Source organism: Carcharodon carcharias, chromosome 9 (assembly GCF_017639515.1).
Source record: "Carcharodon carcharias isolate sCarCar2 chromosome 9, sCarCar2.pri, whole genome shotgun sequence".
Classification (NCBI taxonomy): domain Eukaryota; kingdom Metazoa; phylum Chordata; class Chondrichthyes; order Lamniformes; family Lamnidae; genus Carcharodon; species Carcharodon carcharias.
In genome coordinates, this window is record NC_054475.1 from 55,463,457 (window position 1) to 55,483,696 (window position 20,240).

The following is a 20,240-nucleotide window of genomic DNA, read 5'->3' on the forward strand; positions in this document are numbered from 1 at the left end:
GGGAGAGGGAACAGCAGAGTCAGAGCAGATTTCCCAAAAGAACTGAATGGTCCCAAGGCCAAGGAGTGAGACAGAAACAGGAGAAAGTCCCAAGAAGACCTTCTAGTCAAAGGAAGGACAGAAACCTGGAAAAGGTCATGTTAAGCGAAGTTAAAACTGAGCAACAGAGCAAAGCTCCAAGCTTCAAGGTAGAAAGCTGCAGGAAGCAGATTTAAGCCATATAAAGGCTTGCCAGAAGGTCCAAGGAGAAAGCTGAAGGTCTGTAACTCTTTACTATGGGCATGTGAAGCATTGATGTACTGTTGACGGCTGAGTCAGTGAGAGAGAGGGCGTGGAAGAAAACCTGAATGCACACGGTGATCCAGGGGAGAGGAACATCGGAAGGAGAGTTCAAAAACCCTAGAGGTGGGCCCTCGTGGAAGGTGTCTGAGAGAAAGTGCCGGCTTGGGAGAAAATTTCAAAGTGTGTTCTTAGAGAGTGGAGATTGGAAACCCTCAAGTGAAAGACAGTTCAGTGAGACTGGTTGGCTCACAAGTGATGAGTGTCTGGGGGGAGTTGAAGAGGGATCAATAGCATCTGTTTCGCACAGCATGTGTCACTTGGTTTCAGCGTGTGATGTGTCTGTCCACAGTCCATGTAAACCAATAGGCGACCTATGTACTTACTGTGAACATTAGAATATAAGATAGCTTTTGTAAACTTGTGTTATCCTTACAAATCTGTATAGGCACAGTTGTGGGCGAAGGAGTATTGTAATATAGTTCAATTTTTTCTTGTTTGATCAATGTTTTATTCTTTTGTTAAAAGTTCATCAGCTGATTCCTGTGACTCTATTCAGTAGCCACTCTCCACGTATCTAAACAAAAAAATAGAAGTTAGGATATATCAAGCTGGGTTCCACCCTGGGATTAGGCTTGTCCAGTAGTAACATCAACTGGGATCATATCAAGGGACACAGAGCAGCGAGAGGGTGTAAAAGAAATGGGTGACAGGATCAAAACACATCATTCTACGTCTATTGTTTGAATTTTTAAAAAAAACATTATATTTTGAAGCCAACTAATTATCTCATGCTTTGTAGACCAGTGGTGACGCTGCAGAAATTCAGTTTTGATTTGTCACAGTCTTTAGCAATTTCTCTGTGGAACAGGCCAAGTTCCAACAAGTCACTGCTTCCCAAACTTCCATAACTTTAGCAAACTATCATATCTAACTGGGACAAGGGCAATATGTTTACTTTACATCTATCTCTACCTTAAAAGATCTGCATCGACACACCGTGTTCCAATTACCCTCTACCCTCTAATCCTACTCCACTTGGTAGTAACAATGCTGTGGGCAAGCAACTAGTGCACTATTCCAATCAACTTTTCCCTTTCTGTCCATTGTTGCTACAAGCAGGGGGATGCAATTACAATTTGCCAAGTTAACACAAACAGCTTCCATTATAAACATGTACAAGGAATTTAGAATGGAAATATACAAGAACAGTTACACCTGTACACATCTGGTGCAATCACCCCAACTTCTGATACTGCACCATCTAAAGACTACATTTAGTAGTCATGTGCATTGTACAAGGCTACTTCTTTACTAAACTGACAACTAAAGAAAAACACTGCGAGCTTTAAATTTAGAAATGAATTAACACTTGGGTCAAAACTTCTTTATACCCACCAATCACACCTTCACAATCACAGAAAATGCTGGAAAAACTCAGGTCTGACAGCATCTGTGGAGAGAGAAACAGAGTTAACGTTTTGCGTCCATATAACCCTTCTTCAGAGCTGAAGAGAAGTGGAAATGAGATTAAATTTATACTATTTAAGGGGGGGGGGGGGGGGGTGGAGCAGATGAAGCTGGATAGGAGGCCAGCAATAGGTGGATGACAAAGGAGGGATTGACAAAGACGTCATTAACTGAGGGACAAAGGGAGTGTTAATGCTGGTTGAGAGTGCTAAAAAAAAAGGTGCTGATAGTGGCATAAAGGTAAGAAAGCAGGATGTGATAATAGCAGAACAAGGGTGGCAATGTGTGAAGGAACAACGTGGAACAAGTAACAGATGGCCCTATAGGGAATGGGATAGGGAAGGGGCAGTGGTGGGGGAAAAAGATAGGAACTGGGATAGAAGTGAGGATGAAAAAGGGGGATACAACCATGGATGAATGATTACAAATAAAAATAAGTAAAAAAATGTAAAAAAAAAGGGATTAAAAAAAAGGGGTGGGGATGGAGGAGAAAGTTCATGGTATGAAGTTGTTGAACTCAATGTTAAATCTGAAAGGCTATAAAGTGCCAAATCGGAAGATGAGGTGCTGTTCCTCCAGTTTGCATTGGGCTTTGTTCTATTCTATTTAATTTGTATTCATTCATCCATGGTTGTGTCCTCTCTATTATCCCCATTTCTATCCCATTTCCTATCTTTTTCCCTCCCAACATCGCCCCTCCCCCATCCCATTCCCTATAGGGCCATGTTACTTGTTCCATGTTGTTCCTTCACACACTGCCACCCTTGTTCTGCTATTATCACATCCTACTTTCTTACCTTTCTGCCACTATCAGCACTTTTTAAGCACTCAGCTACCATTAACACCCCTTTTGTCCTTTAGTTCATGACATCTTTGTCAATACTTCCCTTGTCCCCACCTATCACTGGCCTCCTATCCAGCTTCATCTGCTCCATCCTCCTTAAACAGTATAAATTTCATCACATTTCCACTTCTCGTCAGCTCTGAAGAAGGGTCATATGGACTTGAAATGTTAATTGTTTCTCTCTTCACAGATGCTGTCAGGCCTGCTGAGTTTTTCCATCATTTTCTGTTTTTGTTTCAGTTTTACAGCACCTGCAGTATTTTGCTTTTAGTTTATACCTTCACATCTGTATAAACAGATGAATCAAAGATATTCCGGTAATCCTCAACACCAAAACAAATCTACATTTTTTTTCTGCCCCAAAAGTGTTGCGTCAAGGTCCCCATACATTAATATTCTAAAATGCTACATTAATCAAGCAGACAACATTGAAGAAAATACACACACACCCCCCAATACTGCACTGCATCCTTTGCAAAAGACCGGGATAATTAGGATACAATATAGAGTCTCGAGAAAAGTAGCACCATTTGTTGGTATCACGCATCATCTGAAACACAAAGAACTGGCGTAATTCAATGCAACTTACGCCAGGTACCAAATTAAGCAGAACCTCTAAGGTAATATTCCCTGTAGCCACATGCAAATTGGCATAGGGCAAATAAGGTTAGAGAGATGAATGCGTAGCTCAAAGACTAGTGTGGGAGAAGTGGGTTCCAGTTTGTGGGGCACTGGCACCAGCACCAGTAAGGGAGAAAAGTAAAGGCTGTACCATTGGGATGGTCTACACCTGAACCATGCTGGGAATGAGTGTTCTTGCAAATTGCATAAGTAGAGAAGAGAGGGCTTTAAACTAAACAAGGGTGGGGGGTTGGGGGAGGTGAGGGGTCAAGCTTCGGTAGATATGGAAAATCAAGGGGTAGATTCAAGGCAGGAGACCAGAATAGTAATATAGGAAATGAGGGTCATAAAATAGCAAGAAGGGTCAGAGAGATAAAACCTAAGAATGCACCATGTCAAAATTATATGTTACAAACAAAAAGGCAGAACTAAAGACTCTGTATCTGAATGCATGTAGCATTCATAACTAAGTAAATGAATTGATAATGCACATTCAAGTAAATAAATATGATCTGATATCCATTACGGTGACATGGCTGCAGGATGACAAGGATTAGGCCCTGGATATTGAAGGTATATAACATTCAAGAAGAATAGGAAGCTCGGTAAAGGTGGAGGGGTAGCAGTGTTAATCAAGGATGGCATTGTTGCAATAGTTAGAAACTGCCTTGGTTCAGGAGATCAGGATGTAGAATCGGTTTGGGTGGAGATCAGGAACAGTCGGGGAAAGAAGTCATTTGTGGGAGTGGTCTACAGGCCCCCTAACAGTAACCACAATGTAGGACAAAGTATACAAGAAGAAATATTGGCAGCTTGTGATAAAGGGAGTGCAATAATCATGGGTGATTTTAATCTACATATCAACTGTAAAGATCAGATTGGCAGTAGTAGTTTAGATGAGGAGTTCATAGAATATTTGAGATAGTTTCTTCGAACAGCACATCCTGGGATCAGAGAGCAGGTTATATTAGGCTTGGTATTGTGTAAGGTGACAGGATTAATTAATGACCTCAAGAGTGAAGGCACCCCTAGGTTGCAGCGACTACAATTTAATTGAAATTTACATCCAGTTTTAAAGGAAGAAGAGTGGGTCCAAGACTAGTATTCTTACCTTAAATAAGGGCAACTATGTGGGCATGAAAGTTGAGCTAGCTGAAGTGAGCTGGGACACTAGGTTAAGGGTTAGAGCAATAAGGAAGCAGTGGCAGACATTTAAGAGGCTATTTCAGAATACTCAGTAAGTACATTCCTACAATAAAGAAATATTCTAAGGGAGGACCCACCATCCGTGGTTAACTAAAGAAGCTAAGGAAAGCATCAAACTAAGGAAAAATCATTTAACTGCGCAAAGCTGAGTGGCAGTTCAGATGATTGGTCAGAATATAAAGAACGACTGAAAGGTTGATCAGGAGAAAGAAATTAAAGTATGTGAGGAAGTTAGCTAGAAATGTAAAAGCGGACAGCAAGAGTTTTGACAGGTATTTAAACAGGAAAAAGAATAGGTAAAGTAAGAGAGTGAGAATGGAGAGTTAATAGTAGGGTATAAGGAAATGGCAGATGAAATGAACAAATATTTTGCTACAACAACAAAAATAGCTGGAAAAACTCAGGGCTGACAGCATCTGTGGAGAGGAAGAAGGAGTTATGTTTCGAGTCTGTTTCATCAGAATATTTTGCTTTTGTCTTCATTATAGAGGATATAAAAAACATTCCAATAATAGCTGTAAACCAGGAGGTGGAAGGGAGAGGTGAACTTGGTGAAATTACAATCACTAGGGAAATGATACTTAGCAAACTGATGGAGCTGCAGGTTGACAAATCTCTGGGTCTTGATGGACTTCATCTTTGGACCTTAAAAGAGGTGGCTAATGAGATAGTTGATGCGTTGTATTAACTTTCCAAAATTTACTACATTCTGGAAAGGTTCCATCAGAATGGAAAGAAGAAAGGGAAATCATGTTTAGCCAATCTTATTGGAATTCTTTGAAGGATTAACATGCGCTGTGGATAAATGGGAGCCTGTGGACGAGCTGTACTTGGATTTCCAGAAGGCATTTAATAAAGTGCCACACCAAAGGTTATTGCAGAAAGTAAAAGCTCATGGTATAGGGAGTAACGTACTAACATGGATAGAAAATTTGCTGGCTGGCAGAAAACAGTATGCATTAATGGGTCTTTTGCTGATTGGCAGGTTGGGATGAACGGAGTCCCACAGGGATCTGTGCTGGGGCCTCAACTTTTGACAATTTATTTCAATGACTTAGATGAGGGGAGTAAAGGCATGATAGCTAAATTTGCAGATGACAAAGATACGTTGTGAAGAGGACATAAGAAGGTTGCAGACAGATACGTTGAGTGTGGGGGCAAAAATATGGCAGATGGGGTATAAATGTGGGAAGATGTGAGGTTGTTCACTTTGGCAAGAATTTAAAAAAGCAACATATTACTTAAACAGAGAATGGCTGCAGAATTCCGAGCTGCAGAGGGAGCTAGGAGTTCTAGTACGAGTCACAAAAGGTTAGTATGCAGGTACAGCAAGTAATTAAGGCAGCCAATGGAATGCTACTCTTTATTACAAGAGAAATTGAATATAAAAGTAAGGGTGTTATGCTTCAGTTATACAGGACATTGGTGAGATCACATCTCAAATAATGTGTGCAATCTTGGTCTCCTTATTCAAGGAATGACATAAATGTGTTGGAGGCAATTCAGAAGAGGTTTACTAGATTGATACCTGGAATGAGCGGGTTGTTCTTATGGGAATGACACTCAGCTTGTTTAGAAGAATGAGGGGTAGCTTGATTGAAGTATATAAGATTCTGAACAGTATCAACAAGGTGGACGTGGAAAGTATGTTTCCTCTTGTGGAGGAGTACAGAGCTTGGGGACAGTTTTAAAATTAGGGGTTGCCATTTTAGGACAGGGAGGAGGAGAAATTTCTTCCCCCAGGGAGTTGTGGGGCTTTGAAACTCTGTCTCAGAAGGTGATGGAGGCGGCATTATGGAATATTTTTAAAGGTGGAGGCAGATGGATTCTTGTTAGGCAAGGGAATCAGTGGTAATCGGGGGTAGATGGGAATGTGAAATTTGAAACACAAATAGATCAGCCATGATCTTAATGAATGGGGGTGCAGGCTCAAGAGGCTGAATGGCCTACTCCTGTTCCTATTTCGTATGTTCCTAACTGTTGGAAATACTCAGGTCTGGCTGCATCTGTGAAAAGAGTGAGTTGACGTTTCAAGTGAAATATGACTTCTTCAGAACCGATGGGTTTTATGTCCTTGAAAAGGCAGAGGGATAGGAAGAAAGGGTAGGTCTGGAATAGGGTAGAGGGCAGGCAAGATTAATTGACAAAAATGCCATGGAACAATAGGGAAAATGGGAGTATTAAATGGTTGTCACAGAATTATTACAATGCCACAGAATTGTTACAGTGCTGGAAGGGGCTATTTAGCCCATTCTGTCTGCACTCCCTCCCCAAATGAGCAATTCACTCAACAATTCATTCTCCCGCCTTCTCCCCACAACTCCTTTTTTTGGATAACAGTCTAATTTTCTTTTGAATGCATTGACTGAACCTGGCTCCACCACAATCTCAGACCTTAACCACTCGCTGAGTGAAAAAATCATTTTTGTTCCTTTTGCCAATTATTTTAAATTCATGCCCTCTCATTCCCGATCGTTCACGAATGGAACACTGTCCCTATAAAGTCTGTCCAGAGTTGTGGCAAAGAAACAGCACATTTGACCATGAGTTTAAATAGCGAAATAATGAAGTCCTGTCCGAAAGCAAAAACATGAAAAACAAGATTAAGACTAGCACATGGCAAAAAAAAAAGCAATCAAGTTCATGATCTGAAATTGATGAACTCAATGTTGAGTCCAATGCCTAAATCAGAAGATGAGTTGCCGTTCCTCTTGTTGCACTGAGCTTCACTGGAACACTGCAGCAATTGAAGACAGAAATGTGACTGCAAGAGCAAGGTGGAGAATTAAAATGACAAGCAATCGGAAACTTGGGGTCTTGCTGTAGACTGAGCAGAGGTGTTCTGCAAAGCAGTCCTCAATCTGGGTTTGGTCTCCCCAGTGTAGAAAAGACTGCATTGTGAGGAGTGAATACAGTGGCCTAAATTGAAGATAGTACAAGTAAATCATTGCTTCACCTGGACGTGGAGGTTGGAGGGGAGGAAAGTGAGGACAAGGGCCACCCTATCAGTTTTGGGAGGGAGGGAAAAGGGGTGAAAAGAGAAATGCTGGAAATGGGTCAGAGACAGTTGAGGGCCCTGTCACACTTTGGAAGGGTGGGGAGGGAGGGGATGGTGAGGAAGGAATCTTCGATTGAAGAAAAAGGCAGACATCAGAAGGGCTGTTGTGGATGGTTGCACCAGCAGGACAGAAGTGACAGAGATGGAGAAGTGTAGTTGAGTAGCTGTCTACTAATAATATAAGCTCGACTCCCACAGCTATCACACCATACCTCCTGTAAGGACTCCATTCCATTCTCCCAGATTCTCTGTTACCTGTCCCTTTTGTTCTTCCTCCCCCTCTTCCCTTTCAATTGCATAAAACCTATCACATTTCTTCAAAATTGAAAGGTAGAGTCATACTTAACTCGAAACATTGTTTCTCTCTCCACAGATGCTGCCAGACCTGATTATTTCCAGCACTTTGTTTTTATTACAAATTTCCAGCATCCGCAGTATTTTGCTTTTATGAACATAGAGGGCCTCTTTATTAGCTAGAATTTCCAGCCTGCCAAAAATAGGTTCATGATGCCAAAAACCTCTATAATTGCTATTCATTAGACTTTTGCAAAACAGATAACTCAAGTATAGGAGCTAATGCTTCTCCTCAATTTTTATATAGATATACAAGTAGTTAGGATTATTTTGTGTTCTCACCTAAAAACAAAAGCATTCCAATTAGCAATTATAAATGAAATACAAGGGTTAAAAGAACAGAAGAATCCAAAAGGATTGTTGATGCTGCTTTATGAAATCCCATATTCTGCTTGGGGAAGCATCACTTGGAGGATCTATTGCCTCATAATGCCAATCTTTACAACATGCTGAATACAGTTTACTAAAAATTAAGCAATCTTTAAGAACATGAATTGCCAACCTAGACCTACAAATCAGTAAGTGATGGAGCACAAGTAAATATGAAGTTTCTAGATTTGCTGAAAACTTATTTCATGGTCCTTGTTAGGGTCAAAGCACATATATATTCAAATGAATTAGATGGGATATTATCATACAAGATACCACAGAAGCATCTCATCTTCCACTATGTCATGGCACATATAGTTTCTGATTCAATTACTCAACTAGTTAATGGTTGGTTAAGTTTTTCATAATACCACATTTTTGACAATTAAATTTGTACTTTTGCAATTAAATTCTTAACTGCACATATCAATTTTAATGCTTGTTTGGTACATTTCAGCTGACCAAAACCACTTATGCTGCATGCAGCCTTCTCCCTTCAAGGAGACGTAGCACACTTTTTTTGTGGGTAAGATTTAGCATACAAGTACTGAATTATCAAATGTTTTATAATTAATCATGATGTTACCTGACCAATGCACATATCTGAATAGAACAAGGGCAAGGGACAGCAATCTTCTGTGAAGCTAATCTTGCAGAAATAGATTTTGATTCAGGACTGCTTCCAAGAACTATCTGGTGCACCATGAATTGAGAATTCTGAGAGAAGGTGCATCTCTTCAAAATGGATGGAGGGGAGTTGCAAATCCTACAACTTTGCTCCATGCTGTTGTTCCAACTTCTTCCAGCCTTGCATCCAAGCTCACATCCGTTGGTCCTGTATATTCCTCCTTCAATTATCAGTGACAAATCTTTCAACCATGTCAGCCCTACTCAAACTCCCTCCCCTAAAATCTGCATTTTGCCATTTCTGTTCCAGCCTTCAAAAGCCTCTTTAAAACCATTTTTTTTCATCTAGGCCTTTCCTTGTTCACCTGCCCTAACATTTTCACTACTGGTTGGTGTTCTTCTTTCCCCATGAACTCTCCTTCAACATTCTCCATGTTGAACAGGCCATAAAAATGCAGGTTGCTATTGGAAAAAAGGGAAGGCCTTAAAAAGGTGTAAGGTAGTATAAGGCTGGAGGCTACAAGTTTCTCTATAATCAATACATAACTGCTTTCTTCCAAGTGAGATAAGCACTTCCACTATGCTACCAGGGTTTGGATTGGTTTCTTTTAGTAAATACCCTAGTGGATTACATACCTTGTGGCGATGTTGAATATTGCACTTTGTACTGTTGTCAAATCTGTTTAGCACACGCTCAAAGAGGTTTTCAAGTGCTAGGTGGTCAAAGAGGCAGAGAAAAGGATCGATCAAGCTAGCAGAGAATTCCTATTCTTGCTGCACTGGGGAGAGCGTCCCAGGGCAGCACTGAGAAAAGTAGAAGGTCTAGCAGCGTTGGGAAGTGCTCTTTGTAGGCTGTTGAGTAGGCACAAACTTCGGTTTCAGATCAAGTTTTCTTTAGCTGCAGTTTGCTCTTTGGTTGTTTCAGCTTATTTTTATTTCTGTCAACGTGATCCGAACTTGAAGCAGCAGTTTCAGATGGTAAATTCAGTTCTATTTCACTTCATACTGGAAAGAGAAAGAATCAGTATTAAAAATGGCAGAAAGTGATTGTTGGGAAAATGTGCAGAACAATGCTTAAATATATTTTTTGCTAATTAAAGACTGGTTTTTATTAGGGGAGTTTGATGTCACTGAATTTTCTCACTTTGCGAGGCCATTCATCCCAGCATGGTTCAGGTGTAAACCATCCCAACGGTACAGCCCCCACTTTCCCCAGTACTGATGCCAGTGCCGCACAAACCGGAACCCACTTCTCCCTCACCAGTCTCCGAGCCACGCATCCGTCTCTCTAATCTTCTTTACCCGATGCCAATTTGCACATGGCTCAGGTAATAATCCAGAGATTATTACCTTAGAGGTTCTGTTTCTTAATTTGGTACCTAGCTCCTCATACTGACTTTGCAGAACCTCTTTCCTAGTTCTATCTATGTCATTGGTACCTACGTGGACCACGATATCTGCATCCTCCTCCTCCCACTGCAAGTTTAACTTTTCCTGCAGAGAAGAACAATGGGACAGGTTCTAGAGCACTGCATCGCTCTGCGGTGAGGCATCTTAACAGTCATCAAAAACATTTAGGGAGAATTTTGCAGCTGTAGTTCTATATCCTTGCCCCAGCTTTAGGCAATATCAAACGGGCAGGGATGAAAGGCTGGGCAATGCAGTGGGTTACAGTGGCCCTATTATTTCCAAGAGTTGGGTTTAAATCCAGCTAGATTTATAGGGAGAAAAGTTCAAGCGAAATAGGTCTGGAAAATCTCAAACCAGTTCATAGTATACACAAAACCAAACCACACATTTTTAATAATTCAACATGAAAGACTATGAGGATGTCTCATGTGGGGAAATATAAAGTTAGATTGGGGTCATAATAAGGCTACAAAGACAAATTGTACAAGGTTTTGAAAAATACAATTCCCTCAATCATTCTTGAATGATAATTGTTGCATTGACACATCCAATAGGTCTTGATCACACCAAGGCCAGGAAGCGGTGGAAACGAGAGAATACAATCAGAACCATACTAAATCCTGCATTCACCCAATATACATGCTTTGAGTGGAGGATCCACTTGAAAATCAGGAGTAAAAACCATGTTGATTTTCCCACCTTATAGATCTGCAGAAATGAGACCAACATGGGAAACAATCTGTAACACATACCAGTATAAGTGGGGAACTGGGGAACCAGGGGAAGAGAATAACGCTCATTATAAAGTCTGCTCCAGATAATTCAAAGCTGTTTTGCTTATGCACCTAAAACACATGAATTACCCAATAATATGCATTAAGCAATATAAATAACTATGGCAATCTAGTGCTTAGCTTATTTTTCAAAATCTTGGGATCATATCTGACTCTTGAGCTGAGCTTCCAACTACACATCCATGCCATCACTAAGGCTACCTATTTCCACCTCCATAACATCCCCCAACTTCACCCTGCATCAGCCCATCTGTTGCTGAAACTGTTACCTCAGGACTGACTATTCCAACACACCTGGCAGGCCTCCCAAATTCTACTCTGGTAAACTTGAGGTCATTCCAAACTCTGCCACCAGTGTCCTAACTTGTATCAAGTCCCCTTCACCCATTACTCCTGCGCTCACTGACCTACACTGGCTCCCGGCTAAGCAAAACCTCATCTTAAAATTCTCAAATAAAAACAGAAAATGCTGGAAATCCTCAGGAATGGCAGCATCTGAGAAGAGAAAAAACAGTATTAATATTTCAGGTCTGTGAAGTTAGCATCTGTGGAGAGAAAAACAGTTGTCTGACCTGATAAGTATTTCCAGCATCCACACCATTGTGTGTTTGCCTCACAAGGGGCTGTTAGCTAAAGTTGAAGCTCATGGAAATACAGGCAAGTTATTGACCTGGTTAGGAAAGTGGCTGAGAGGAACTCAACATGTTGGGATAATGGGCAGATATTCTAATGGGCAGGATGAGAATTGCATCCTACAAGGATCTGTGTGGGGACCTCTAAATATTCACTGTGTTCACAAATGACTTAGATGGCCAAATAGAAAGTCACATATACAAAATTTTCCAGATAAGTGGCATTCTAAACATATAATTACAAAGAGAAACTGATAGATTAAGTGAATGGGTAAAACTATGGCAAGTGGATTTCAATGTAGTCAAATGTGAAGGAGATTATCCATTTTGTACCTAAAAATGATAGAGCAGAGTAGTTTCTAAAAGCTAAATCGAATGAAAGTCCAAAAAGACTTGGAGATCCAGGTACATCAAGCTTTAAGATGTCATGAACATGCACAGAAAATCATCAAAAGGACTAGTAAAATGCTAGTCTTTATATAAGAACTTTTCAGAATAATCTCTGGATATCTGTGGGCAGAAGGAGATTAGAGATGGGGAAGGGTGAGGTCACGGAGGGATTTGAAAACAAGGATGAGAATTGTAAAATCAAGACACTGCTTGATCAGCAGCCCATACAGATCAGTGAGATCATAGACTAGAAGTAATGCGGAAGATGCAACAATCTCTATGCCCAGTATAGTTTGTCGTTACCAGTTTCCTAATGCACCAATGATCTTTCAGCCATCTATAAAATAGGTGAGTAGCCACACAGTTTTGAGGAACTGCACTAACATTCAATGTTTCTTTTTATCCAGAGGTTAAGTCAACTGTTCCCAAAAGCTGATAGTGTCTCATGGGAGCTAAAATCAATTCGTACGAAGAGTGATAATGCAAGATGGATCAGAAATTGGTTAAAGACCAGAAATAAAATGTGGTTTTGAATAGGGTTGTTTCCTAATTGGATCTGGAAACAAAGGTTTAGTGCTTGGTTCCCTTCTGCACATTAACAATCTGTGGCTGAACAACAGGCTTACAGATACCAAATTATACAGTAAACTTAGAAAACCCTTAGAAGAAAACAGATTGCAACCGTCATTCGATAAACTGGGAAAGTGGAGCAAGGTTTCGCTTTTCTATATAAATTGTGCAGTTATGCATATGTGCTCAGAATGCAACAAAGTGATCAGTGATTACTCCCTAAAGGTTTAAGCACAATAGCAGGATTCTGGAACCAACATGAAATGGCTCCTGTGCTGCAATGCCCAAACTCTGGGGGAAAAAAAATGGTCTTTAAAATTTGAAAGGGTTTTAATAGAATGGATATGGAGAAAAGGTTTCACTTTGTAGCCCAGTAGACTAAGGGGCATAAATACATGCCATGAACAGGCCAAATAAAGAATTCAGTGACACAGTGGATGAAGCAGACAACACTGATGCCTTTCACAACAGGCTTGATTGGAGATAGGTCTACAGAGACAGGGTACAAATAGGCTCAGAATAGAGCATTGGCACAGCCTATTTCTGTGCTGTTGATTGATATTTAAACTAGGACTAATGATAATACTCCAAATGAGGTTTCACCAAAGTACAATATATAATTCTGGTGCCCTCTCTACCTCAAGGACATTGTGGCATTACAGAAAGTCAACATGAACGAACCTTGACCTAAGTGCACTGAACTGTGAAGGAAGACTTCCTAATTCATATTTGGATTCACTGGACAAGTACAGATTTTAAGGGGATTAATTCAGGTATTTGAAATTATTAAGGGCATTGATAATTAAGTAGACATTTTGACATCTTAATGGCCTTATAGAACTAGATGCTACCTATTAAGAAAGCAGATTGAGGTGAATGTTTTACTTTTCTTCAAGGGTAAATCAATCTACAGAACAGATTTAAAGGGCAGAGGTGAGCACCAATTTTTATGGCTCTTCAAAAGGATGTAAAAGCACATTTTTGAAGCCAAAACAAATTATTTTAGGAAAAAGTTTACAGTTTGGTGCTTCCTGGGACTAGCCTGATCACCTGTAGGTGTAGAGAGTTGCCAAGTTGGCTTTGGATGCAACAGGCAATAAATGTGGAAGAATATATGGGTCTGATGACCTTTTCACATCCTGGTACACCAGACATTTCAGTGCACATTCACCCCAGACGGATTTCTGTAATCCCAAGCAAATGAATAATCAAAAATGGGGTAATTCCCCCAATGGGTTAGTTAAGTAAAGACACCACGTAATGTGCCATGAAGGTGCAAAGAGTGCAAGGTTCCAGGATTTACAACAGGCTCTACTATAAGCTTGCATGATCATTGGGGCACAAAAGGTCTCAAAGGCCCTTAAAGCAAAAAAAAAGCAATCACCCACACCCTGAAAAGTGTATACCCACTTGTGGATAAGGCCAACTTTGGGTGCATTGTCCCTGTAGTTTCAATGTCTAACACTCGCTTTCCTTGCTTATATACGAAGAAGTCACTTAAGCAAGATATTGAAAATTGCCAGCCTGTGGAAGCCAAGCCTTCAGATAAGATAAGGAAATTGTGTGTGTTGGTGGGGGTGTGGTGTGGCAGGGAAAGAGGGGAACAGATGGAAAGAATACAAACAGATAATACCAGCAGATACTGGCAACAGCTACAAGTTCATCTCATTGATTCCCTGCACACCAAGTTCCAATCTCAGCTGTACCACTAAGAGAGCGCAAAAGGTCAGGTTTTTCATTCCAGAGTGATCCAAAAAGCAGCCACAAAACAAAATACCTCTCAGTAGCTGGTTACATACCAATATTGCAGAGATCTAGAAGCAGGAATTAATTTTCTTTCTAAACTTCATCAGAACTAACTAACTAACGGCTATTGAGAACTGAGTACAATTATACTTCATAATAAGTATTATGTACTTACGTAATGTAGAAGTAATGTATTACTTCTAGAAAGTCAATACATTAAGTTTAAAGAAATATCCAAAATTAAAACAATGACCCCACAATTTAACTTATCTTCTGATTCTAACTTAACACTTCACATTATAATGAAAATCAGATAACTATATTTTCACTAAGCTTAGTAAAGTGAACAGTGCATTGCTGCTGTCTGCACATCTAAAATTTAAACCAATAACAGGATGTTTCCATATTTGAAATTAGTCTTGGAAAGTTTAGCCAAAGTTATAAAATTACTACAAATTACTCTGAGGAACCAAATTAAAGTATTACTTAGTTTCATATATTTTAATTGACTGTTTTAAGGTTAGGGATACAGTTAAACATTAGTACATTGTACCATAATGCAGTGATCACCATGTTACTGAGCTCATGACGCCAGTTACATCGTTAGGAGGTACACTCACATCTGTATGCCAGGAAGGAGAGGCGAAATGCTGCTGCACTTCCCAGAATTCAACGTCCAAAACAAACACAGAAACATCATTCAGTTCTTTATAGTTTTTCCTTTCGGTTGAAGTTCAATGGATTTTGTATAATGATAGAGTCAGATAATGTACAGATTGCCCATTTTAATGGATCCTTCCCATGAAAAATGGAGTGTGATAACTTAATTATCACAGTATCAGTAAGTGAACCCCAATATTGATCCCTAACTTCAAAATATTACACATTATAGTTCCTTCATAAGGAATATAACACACAAAATGCAATTTGAATGATTCCTAAAGAAAATAAGGACTCTTCCCATGCCCACGAGGGTTGCAGATTCAATCCCCAGTTAGCTCTCAGCCAGAATGCTATTATAAATTGCTTCAGCACCCCTCAATTAGGGTAACAGAAGAATAAACCTAAGATTTCTGCTCCAGCAATCACTGCTGGTAATGCGTAGATACTAGATGAGGATAGATTTAGTCTAAGTTCTATGCCGCAAACCCTTCTGTTTACAGTCACTATCAAGACTCAAACATCAAAGGCTACTTGGGTGAGAAAGGAGTAGATGATCAATTCCCCTGCAGTCATTATACAGTATAATTAAATACTGTCAGGAAAGAAATTAGAGAATGGTAAAATGATGACAACAATAAAAGAATTAAGGGTGGTCTGTCGACATAATACACTGGAATTAAGGGAAGGTAAAATCTTACTTTGACCTCATTACTACAGGTCAATCTATTCAAAGGATTAGAAATGGACAAGATTCATGTATTATGATTAATTAGCACAATTTCTTACTATGATATAACAGAATCTTTTAGCAAAGACTGTATTTGCTACAATCCTACCAATTAGATTTTCTCAGTTTAACTCATATCCCTCTTTCCTCAATTTTCTCAATCCTCCAAGAAAGCTTATGCATGTACCATGAACAGACTGCCTTTTGGTATGCTGCTCAAACTGCCATTATTCTCTAGTGAGCCTCTACACTAACAGCTCCAAAGGAAATCACAGTGAAGACTGATATCTGTCTCCAGTGCATACATGCAGACCTCTGCAGCAGGAGTTCCTGGGTAACAATCAGGATTGGCTGTGGTCCATTTGCCTTTCCCTCTTCCACGCATCCTTAAGGCCAACTATAGAAACCACAGCATCACCACCAATCAAGATCCAAGTTCTGGAGACCTGCAACGTCCAAGTGCAAATCAGAGTCTTCACCCTGCCACATCTATATATATTAAATACTTCCATACCTGCAGAAAAACTGTTCAACAATCTGAAGTGCACATTTTAATGAATTACATTGGCAACATTTTATTTTCGATTCAAAAGTTGTCTGTGGATGGCCATCTTGAAAGTTGACTTAATAATTGGCTTGACCACGAAATCTGAAGAATTACATTTACTATTAAAAATAATAGTCATGGCATTATTAAACTTTCCGACGGTATAATCTCACAATTTGGATCGTATTCAGCTAATAAGAAACTTAATTATGAATGCACGAATAAATGAAGAGAAAACAAACGACTGCACAAAAGTTGCTGTAACAACGCAGCGCATACCTATGTCATTAAACTTAAACCTTACAAAATGAAACCCTTCGGTTGGTTGAACGCAAGTATTATCCCAAAAGAGCATCATTACCCCTCCATGTATACCCTTTGTTGCACCCTTAACCAAAACAAGGCATTCTAATTAAATAACTACAGGAGACTTAACCTAATATTTAACGTAAATTAATGGGGAGCCCTGCCTTCAGTGTTAAAGGACAATATTGCCGATATCCCCTCATAATCTCGAGCACGTTGTTTACATGGACCGAGCACCCAAGATTGCGCAATTCCACCTACTTTGTGCATAAGCCTGCCGGGCCTGACCAAGAAGCGAGACGCGGTGGACGCTGGTACTTGTAGTCCCTGACGGCCCCGCCCCTCTGTCCAGCGGCCACAACCATCGAAAAGCGCAGACTACAGCTCCCAGAGGGCAGTGCGCGACGCAGGAAATCCCGCCCCTTTGTCAACTAACGATTGGCCCTGCAGTCCGTCCATCAACGGCAACCCATAAAAGGCGATCCACACGCAGGCAAGAAATTTTCACCGTGGCTTCAGATTTTAAAAAAAAACAAACATGCAGCCGGACACTGAAAGCTCTTGTATAGACAGATCGGTTGGTAAAGGGGGGAGGGGGGCCATAAATATATCTCCGCGGGCAGACGTTTCCCTCTCCCCCACACACACAAAGCGCCGGCTCCCTTCCACCCCCCAACCCCCCACCCGCCTGAGGCGACATGACGGACAGAAACACAACAAGCTCCCCCACGATGGCGCAGCTCGGCAGCCCCGGGCCCCGGCCAACCCAACCGCCACCCTCACCCGGCCCCGCCTGCCCAGCACCCGCATCCACTGAGCCACGACCTTCCCAAGCAGCCTGGGGTGGAAAAAGAGGAATGGTAGACAGGCGCCATCCAGTCACAGCCACTCACCCCAACAGAAGAAGCACTCCAGCGCCGCCATAAGCAGCACGGCACATTACGTAGGAATAAATCAGAGTCTCGCGAGAAGGCCTGCAGCTCCGGCCAAATCCCGCGCGAGGAGAGAGAAGGGGCGGAGCTGGGGGAGAGGCTGTAGATAGGAGGGAGAAAGTTGGGGGGAAGGGGATGGAAGAGCCGGGGGATGGGGATGTGGGGTGGGTGGGGATATGGATGGGGGGGATATAGATGGGGGGTTGAGGTGGATGTGGGGGCTGGAGAAATATGGGGGTGGGGGGATCAGGGTTGGGTGGGGGGGATGAGAGAGGGGGGTTGGGTGGTGCGGGGATGAGAGAGGGGGGTTGGGTGGTGCGGGGATGAGAGAGGGGGGTTGGGTGGGGGGATGGGGTTTATGATGGGATGGGTGGAATTGAATGGGATAATGGGGATTGGGAGGTATTGGAATGATGGGGATGGGGATTATGATGGGATGGGGGGGCGATGGGATGAATGGGTTGGGGGGGTGGGATGGTGGGATGGGATAGGGAGGAATGGGAAGGGAAGCGGGGTGTATGGGGATTTGGAGAGTGGGGATTGGAGGGTGATGGGGATTGGGGGATTGTAGGGCATAATGGGGATTGTGGGGGGGAATGTAAGGGATGGGGATTGGGGGGATGGAATGGCGGGGGGATGATGGGGATTGGGGGGTGATGGGATATTGAGGATTGGGGATGCGGATTGGGGATTGGATTTTGGGGGGAATGGGATGGCGGGGCTATGTGGGGCGATGTGATAGAATGGGGGTGGCGATAGGATGGGGGAAAATGGAATGTGGGATGGGTTAGGGGGTGAATGGGGTGGGGGTGGCGAATGGTAGGGGGAGGATGGGATGGAGGGGAAACGGGATGTGGGAGGATGGGGGTGGGAGTGGGATGGGCGGGGGGATGGGGATCGGGGGGAATGGGATGGGATTGGGGTGTGGAATGGGGGGGATGGGATTGGAGGTGGAATGGGAAGGGATGCGGGGGGGTGTGGATTGTGAGGGGTTGGGGATTGGTGGGGATGATGGGGATTGTGGGAGGCGATGGGGATTGGGGAAAGATCGGGATAATGGGGATTGGGGGAAATGGAATAGGGGGGATGGGATGGGTTTGGGGGGCGGGGATTGGATGGGATTGAGGGATGGAATGGGATTGGGGGGTCAATGGGAATGGATGCAGCGGGGTGGGATGGGGATTCGGGGGGCTGATGGAGATTGGGGGGGCATTGGGAGGATGGGGATTCGGGGGGAATCGGGATGATGGGGATTGGGGGGAATCGGGTTGATGGGTATTTGGAGGGGGATGGGGATTGCGGGGGATTTTGGATGGGATGGGATCAGGGGTGGAATTGGAAGGGATGGGGATTTGGGGGGATGCGAATTGGGGAGCGATGATGGGGATTGGGGGGGTGATGGAGATTTTGGGGGGATGGGATAGGGAGGATGGGATGGGATGCGGGGGGAATGGGATTGGATGGGGTGAATAGGATGGGGATCGGGGGGGATGGGATGGGAAGGGATGCTGGGGGGGGTGGAATGGGAAGGGATGAGGGGGGGTGGGATGGGGGAATGTGGATTGTGGGTGGGACGGGGATGGGGTGGATTGTGGTGGGATCGGGATTGGGGACATGATGGGGATTGGGGGGAATGCAGATTGGGGAGGGATTGGGTGATGGGGATTTGGGGGGATCAGGATTGGGGGAAATGGTATGGTATGGGTGGGGAAAGGATGGGAGGGGGATGGGTTGGGGGTTGGGGAAAGGATGGGATGGGGATGGGTTGGGGGGCAGGGATGGGATTGGGGCTGATGGGATGGGATGAGATTAGGGGGTGGAATGGGAATGGATGCGGGGGGGGATGGGATGGGAGTGGGGAGGATGGGGCGAATGGGATGGGGATCGGGGGGATGGTTGGGGGAATGGGATGGGATTGGGGGTGGAATGGGAAGCGATGCAGGGGGTGGAATGGGAAGGGATGGGGGAATGTTGGTTGTGGGTGGGGTTGGGACTGGGGGGATATTGGGGAGGGGTGATGGGGATTGGGGGGATGCAGATTGGGGAGGGATCAGGTGATGGGGATTGGGGGGAATGGAATAGGGGGGATGGTATGGGTGGGGAAAGGATGTGATGGGGAGGGATATGATGGGTTGGGGAGGGTGGGGATGGGGATGGATGGGATGGAATTGGGGGGGGGATGCGATGGGAAGAGGATTGTCGGGGGGATGGGGATTCGGGGGGATGATGGGGATTAGAAGGATAATGGGAATTGGGGGGGATGATGGGGATTGTGGGGATGGGGAGGATGGGATTGGTGGGTTGAATTGGATGGCATGCGGGAGGAATGGGATGTGGGGGATGAGATCGGTGGTGGAATGGGAAGGGATGCGGGGGGGATGGGGATTGGGGGGAATCGGGGGGGGGGTGGGGGGATTGGGGAGGGATGATGAGGATTTTGGGGGGATGTGATGTAGGATGGGTTGGGGGATGAATGGGATGGTGGTGGGGGGTGGGGAATGGGATGGGGCGAATGGGATGGGATGCGAGGGGGAATTGGATGGGGATGGGGTGAATGGGATGGGGGGATGGGACGGGGATCAGGGGGGATGTGGATTGTGGTGGGATCGGGATTGGGGAGATGATGAGGGTTGACGGGGATTGGGGGGGAATGCAGATTGGGGAGGGATTGGGTGATGGGGATTGGGGGCGATCA

At 43.3% G+C, this 20,240-nt stretch overlaps 1 protein-coding gene across 7 annotated transcripts in view; it reads right to left on the reverse strand.

The window, feature by feature from the left end:
- csde1 (cold shock domain containing E1, RNA-binding) overlaps positions 1–17,610 on the reverse strand; it is a 115,254-nt gene extending 97,644 nt beyond the window's left edge. For 2 of the 7 annotated variants that reach the window (XM_041194957.1, XM_041194953.1), the window contains exons 1-2: positions 16,074–16,206; positions 9,465–9,833 (exon numbers count right to left, since the gene is read on the reverse strand). Coding sequence is in view for 3 of the 7 variants with exons in the window: in XM_041194958.1 (XP_041050892.1) it covers positions 666–674 (9 nt within the window). In the remaining 4 variants the exon portion in view is untranslated. Of the gene's footprint in view, positions 1–665; positions 757–9,464; positions 9,834–16,073; positions 16,207–17,506 lie in introns of those variants that run through there. The other 5 variants (XM_041194954.1, XM_041194955.1, XM_041194958.1 and 2 more) reach the window with 5 other exon arrangements.
- Between the last annotated feature and the right edge of the window lie 2,630 nt (positions 17,611–20,240).